The sequence below is a fragment of the Mastomys coucha genome, unplaced genomic scaffold (assembly GCF_008632895.1).
Source record: "Mastomys coucha isolate ucsf_1 unplaced genomic scaffold, UCSF_Mcou_1 pScaffold18, whole genome shotgun sequence".
NCBI lineage: Eukaryota > Metazoa > Chordata > Mammalia > Rodentia > Muridae > Mastomys > Mastomys coucha.
Window position 1 is genome coordinate 108,356,283 of NW_022196900.1, and position 6,473 is coordinate 108,362,755.

At 41.9% G+C, this 6,473-nt stretch overlaps 1 protein-coding gene across 11 annotated transcripts in view; it reads right to left on the reverse strand.

Moving 5' to 3' along the window:
- Positions 1–6,473, reverse strand: part of Kif1b (kinesin family member 1B) — a 137,068-nt gene that overhangs the window by 78,776 nt on the left and 51,819 nt on the right. For 6 of the 11 annotated variants that reach the window (XM_031379485.1, XM_031379486.1, XM_031379489.1 and 3 more), the window contains 2 exons: positions 5,359–5,492; positions 222–301 (listed from right to left, as the gene is read on the reverse strand). In XM_031379485.1, coding sequence (XP_031235345.1) covers positions 222–301; positions 5,359–5,492 — 214 coding nt within the window. Of the gene's footprint in view, positions 1–221; positions 302–5,358; positions 5,571–6,473 lie in introns of all 11 variants that reach the window. The other 5 variants (XM_031379482.1, XM_031379484.1, XM_031379483.1 and 2 more) reach the window with 1 other exon arrangement.

Consider the following 6,473-nt stretch of genomic DNA (forward strand, 5'->3'; position numbering starts at 1 on the left):
GGGGGAGGGGGGTGTGTGTATTTGTGATGCATGCCAGGACATATAGAGGTGATTGGATACGCCTTCTCATGGGGGGTGGGCGTGTATTTGTGATGCATGCCAGGACGGGGAAAGGGTTCTTTGTTTTTAATTCTATTTTATCTTTTTTTTTTTTCTTAACTACAAAAGCCACTCAAACTCCCCAGAAAACTTAGTAGCATCAAAGATTTTTATCTCCTAACCTCTCCATTCTGATGGCCTCTGTTTTACGAAGTTTCTCTTCCCAGGTTTCATTCAACTCAGCAATGATCTTCTCTGACTCCTGTGGAAGGATGCACAGATTGAAGCAGAGGAACCATAGTTTAATAGGCCATGTTCAGCAAGGAAAGCATAAAACAGATTTTCCCTCTGAAGACAACAGGAGAGAATAAAGGAATGGACTCTTTCCTCTTTATACAGTAAGGATCGTAAGTTTGTTTTTAACTCTATTTCAGCTTTTCCTATTACAAAGCAACTCAGAGTGAGAATTAACCTAAAAGTAAGGACACATCAGACACACGGACCCTCCAAGTCAGACACTCGGACCCTCCAAGTCCTAGTAAAAATAGACAAATAGGGTACACCTGCACAAGACAAAGGAAGGGTGACACTAACATCAGAAACACAAGGCATTTTTTTTCTTTCTTTTTTTTTTTTTTGTTTTTGTTTTTGTTTTTTTGAGACAGGGTTTCTCTGTATAGCCCTGGCTGTCCTGCTGGCCTCGAACTCAGAAATCTGCCTGCCTTGGCCTCCCAAGTGCTGGGATTAAAGGAGTGCGCCACCACCACTCGACTCTTTTTTTTTTTTTTAAATCATAGTTTCGAGTTGTAATGTTTATATTGTTTAAAAAGCTATTGTTTTCAAAAGGCTCCAAGGAAAGCCAGGCAGTGGTGGCACACACCTTTGATCCCAGCACTTGGGAGGCAGAGGTAGGTGGATCTATGTGAGTTTGAGGCCAGCCTGGTCTACAGAGTGAGTTCCAGGACAGCCAGGGCTACACAGAGAAACCCTGTCTCAAAAAAAAAAAAAAAAAAAAAAAAGACAAGCAAACACTTCAATAGCTCAGAGAAAACATTGAGTGGCACACTAGTAAACCTGTAGTGCTAGCAAAGACTGAATAAGCACTAATTCTACAATCATTCTATACATAAGAAAACTGAATCCACAAACCACAAGAAACTCAAGAAGAAGGAAGACCAAAGTGTGAATACTTCGTTTCTTCTTAAAAGGGGGAACATGAAAGGAGTTGTAGAGACAATCTATGGAGCAGAGACTGAAGGAAGGACAAGCCAGAGATAGCTCCACCTGGGAATCCTTCCCATATTCAATTATCAAATCCAGACACTATTGTGGATGCCGGCAAGTGCTGGCTGACAGGAGCCTGATATAGCTGTCTCCTGAGAGGCTCTGACAGTACCCGACTAATACAGAAGTAGAGGCTCACAGCCATCCACTGGACTGAGCACAGGGTCCCCAGTGAAGGAGCTAGAGAAAGGACCCAAGGAGCTGAAGGGTTTGCAGCCCCTTAGGACAAACAACAATATGAACTAACTAGTACTCTCAGAGCTCCCCGGGATTAAACCACCAACCAAAGAGTACACATGGTGGGACTCATGGCTCCAGCAGCATATGTATACCAGAGTATGGCCTAGTTAGTCATCAAGGGCAGGAGAGGTCCTTGGTCCTATGAATGCTCTATGCCCCAGTGTAGGGAAATGCCAGGGCCAGGAAGCAGGAGAGGGTGGGTTGGTGAGCTGGGGGAACAGGGAAGGAACAGGGTTTGTTTGTTTGTTTGTTTTGTTTATTTTATTTCATTTTTTCTTTTTTTCAGAGGGGAAACTGGGAAAGGAGATATCATGATATGTAAATAAAGAAAATATCTAATTAAAAAAGAAAGAAAACTGAAGACCAAAAAACTAAGTAATTAACCTAAGCCTATCTGGCTCCTTGAGCTGGTCTTCCTAACTATTACTGATCTTTACATTTTTTTATTTATGTATTTCTTGAGACAGGATCTCAGGCAGCTCTGCCTAAGCTCGCACTCACTATTTAGCCACAGGTGATGATGAGTTCCTATCCTCCTGGTTCAGTACCGAGACTACAGGTGTGTGCTACTGTGCTCGGCTCTTTATCTCTTCTTGATGAGTCAGTAAGAGGGCAGAGAATTTGGTAGGGCAAATCAGAAATACTTCCTGGAAAACCATTGTAGTTTAGATGCTTACTCCATGGAGCACTGCTTGAAGCCATCAAGGAGCTACGGTTTCACTGTACACAGGCTTCCTGAGCAAGTTCAAGCCTGGGCCAAAAGACTGCTTGGACAGCTTCTGCCCTGCCCGCTTCTATGCTGGATGTTTATAGATATTTATAGGCTGAATCTGGGCTATGGCATTCTCAGTACTGACTTTGATGCCAGTCTATAAACATCAGAGCCAGGGCCTATAGCTGCATGCTTACAACTTAGGACTGAGTAAAAAGACCAAATCACGTATACAGACATTCCAACTCAGTTCAAGTCGTGGCTTTAAAGAAAAATTATACAACACTAACTTGTTTCTTCTTTTTTTTGCTAGAGAAGTTTAGAAAGGAATTAAGATACTAATATTATATATGGAAATAGGCTATTCAATGGAAAAAGAAGGAGCAGCACCTATTTAAAAGTAATGTGCAAACACTGACCTTAAGCTAAAAATACAGAGGAATAAAGACAAATAAACTGTTAGGAAGATGGATTAGCCTCCACTGCTGCTGCTCTCCACTGCAGTACTTTCCCCCGCAGTGTCATGCCTTAGGAATGCAGCTCCTAAGACATTCTCAAGCGTTTCTATTGTACAACTGCCGGCCCACACTCTAGATGAAAGATGCTCTCTGCCTGCATCATTAAAATGCAGGCCTGTCCAAAAGGAATTCTCACCATTCACAGCGTAAGAGCAGAACCAAGGCTTCTGCTTCAGTGAGCTACAGCGTGACTGATCACAAAGTTGTAAAGAAGCTATTTGCACTCTAGAATAAAGCTAGAGAAAGAAATATTTTACTTACGTTGCTTCAAGGGAAATTGGGAAAGCAGTCTATGTGCTGGTTTAAGTATTACAGCTTTGTTTTCATCAGATTTTGGCAGTTGGAAGAGAGTTCCTTAAATAAGGAAAGCATTATTCCCTGCAAGCTATTGGGAATGCTACTGGGTGACCTAATTCTTAAAAAACCTGCTTACTGTCTTGACTCCCAACATGTGGCATTACTTTCAGTTGGCTTCTAGCTAGCAACAAGAAAGAAATTTCCCCTTTACATCAGAGGAGAAAAAAGGTAGGAAGGTAGATTTGTGCAGGAAGGTAAAATCAAAAATAGTTAAGATTAAAAATCTCTAAAGGAGATTTTGATATAAATAATAAGAGGGAAGTCTCACTCTTCCCTACTGCCAGAGTCCTGCTGGCAACATGGTCACTGATCCCTCCTAATGAGGAAATGTGTGCCTGAACACACCTTTCCACACGGGACTCAACAGAATCTGTAGAAAGCCTCCAAGTCGGTTTCCCAACAGCAGAGATTACCCTGGACCTTGCAACCCTGAATAGAGAGATGTCCCTCTCCTTTTGCCAGGCATCTTAGAACATCACTGACTTTCTGAGTCAAGACACAAAAGCACTGTTTTTTATTTTGGAATCACCTTCTTTTTTAAGGAAGTAATCAAGGGAAAAGACAGGATGATGAGAAAGAACTCTGAAGCCTGCCTCACAGAAAGTTTGTTACAGGTCACCTGTCAGCCACAGTGAAAGCATCTGGTACAGACCCACTGACCTCCAGGGTAGAGTGTTTCAACAAGTAGCCTGGCTGCCTTCCTCTTTCGTAACTTTACCTATTAGAGCAGCACTGCTCTCAACTGTCTTCAGATGGGCACAGTTGGTAGCGGGGGATCCTGAGTGATGGTGAAGAGGATCCCTGACAGGGTGCATGGCCGTGACTTCTATACTCTAAGTGAGTTTCCCTTACCCTAGTAGTCTTGAACACAAAGGCCAAAAGGATGGAGGCAGCAGGCAGCAGAAGAGAACATGCTGCTCCTGCTGTGGGCTGAAGGCTGGCAGGAGCGCTGGTGGGAGCGCTGGAAGGAGCGCTGGCAGGAGCGCTGGCAGGAGCGCTGGCACCACAGGTGACACCTGCCTGCTTTCACTGCAGTCACTGAAGGGAAGAGGGTAAAGACTGCTCCTGACTTTCACATTCATGCCGAGCCAAAACACAAATGGGCATAGCCAGCAACACACTGAAAGAACCTCCATCTGCAGAGCTGAGAGCCAGGGATGATGTGAGGGTTAATCAACTTAACCCGATTTAAAATTAGATGCATGTCTGTCTGTCAGTGAGAGTGCTGCCAGAGAAGCTAAAGACCCACCACGAATGTGGCAGCACTATGCTGTGACTTGGGGTTCGAGACCGACATAAAGAGGGCAAGGATAAAGCCAGGTGAGTACTACCACTCTCCTTTCTCTGCTTCCTGATCTGCAAAGATGTGAGCAATCAGCCTCACATAAACTCCAGCAGCCATGCCTTCTCCTTAGACTAACCTCAAGCCATGAGATAAAACCAACCCTCTCTTACGTTGCTTCTTCTCAGGTCTTTGGTTCCCACAAGGAACCAATACAATGGGCGATCTCCAGATGTGTAGTACCATGGTCCATGGACACCAGCTGCACCAGACAAGAGGGAAAAGCCCTCTTCTCCCATAACCAAGGGCTTTTGAGTTCTAAAATGTATAATTTCATGAAACCTAATAAACCTGCTAACACTACTCAAATGTTCAAACTTTCAGTTAATTATATATTAATGTAACTAATAGAAGAATGGCATTATGGAGAAATCTATCTTCAGTAAAACCAAATTTTCCAACTAGTTATTCCACTTAAATTATTGCTACTTTGGAAAGCGTTTCATGTTACCTAGGCTGGCCTCAAACTCACTACGAAGCCAGGATGACACTGAACATCTCATCCTCCTTTCTCCATGTCCTGAATACTGGCTTAACAGGTTCATGCCATCATGTCTCACTTTAAAACTAAACATCTAACAAGCAATTTGACTGTGACTTATAAATTACCCTCAAATTAATGTGAATTTCTCTCTACTCATCAGCTATTTTGCATGGTTAACTAAGGACCTTTTCACCTCTGGCCAAGTCAAACTCTAATATTCTGACAAAGAAGAAATTAAATGAAACAAATAATTTCATTTTCAGGACACCTCTAACAGCTATCATCTCCATGTGCTAAGCCAAAATTTCTGTGATGCTCATTCAGTCCTAGTTCTGCCCTCTAGAATGACACAGAATGCTCTGCATTCACTCTTCAGACTTACCTTCAGACGTTCAATGGCTTCCTCCCCTCCAGGTGTAGACATGATCCTCTCTTGAATACTGGTCACAGATGTTAAGCCCACCTGACTATTAAGTGAGCATGAAGATGGAGATGAAGTAAGGGACCCCATGGATGCTGTGGAAAAATTGCCAGGGCGTTGATTCTCAGAGGCTAGCAAGTACCTATGCTTATTGTTCTGAAAATCTTTCAGATCTGGGAGACAGAAAGAAGAAAAGGTAGAAAACAAGGAGAGGAGCAGAGGAGGAAAAAAAAACAGGAAGGAATACCAGTGTGAGAAAGGACAGCATCAAAGCACAGGATTAACACGCGCTCTCACAGGCAAGCTATGAAGCTGTACTCGATGGCAGTTCTAAAACATGATCCTAAGCAGTCAGCCACTTCTGAATTTAGAAATGAGACATTTCCAGAGTGGGAGGGCATAGCCAGAGCTTTAAAGATGCTCTTCCTAAGCAGGTAAAACTACTGGCAAACTAAGGCAAACTAAGCCCTTAAATTCTTCCAATTTTTTGAAGTCTTCAGTATCTACGGTTTTACTCTATTTTTAAATTCTACTTTTTTTTAACAGAAAGGGAAAAATAGCAATTAATAACACATATTGGTCTAGTTCAGTGCTCAATGGAATTAAGAAATGTTAGTTACAACACTGAACATTTAGTAGTCTTTGCATAGAAGCATTTTAACATGCCAAAAATATATTCTAAATTAAAAGAAGTAACTGTAGAAATGAGAATAATATTGAGGAAGTATGGTATGATATTCATAGTGATGAATGGTTGTTTGAATAGGAAAGAACAATTAGTGAATTAACAAGTTTTAGCATATTTTCCATTTATGAGTCACAGTATACAAAAACCATAAACCATTTGATAATTTAAGTAAACCCCCTGTGTGTAATGGCTTAATCTCTGGAACACTGGCAAGTCTCCTCCCTAGTATGATAGGCAAGTTTTCAGGACATATTTGCACTGCCTAAGGTCTGGAATACAGTTGAAAATTATGGTCTTAAACTTTGTCCTGATATAAAGTACACCAATAACAAAACTCACTGATTTGCTTTTTTGTAATTTCATTCATTAATCATGCTTCTTTTTTTTT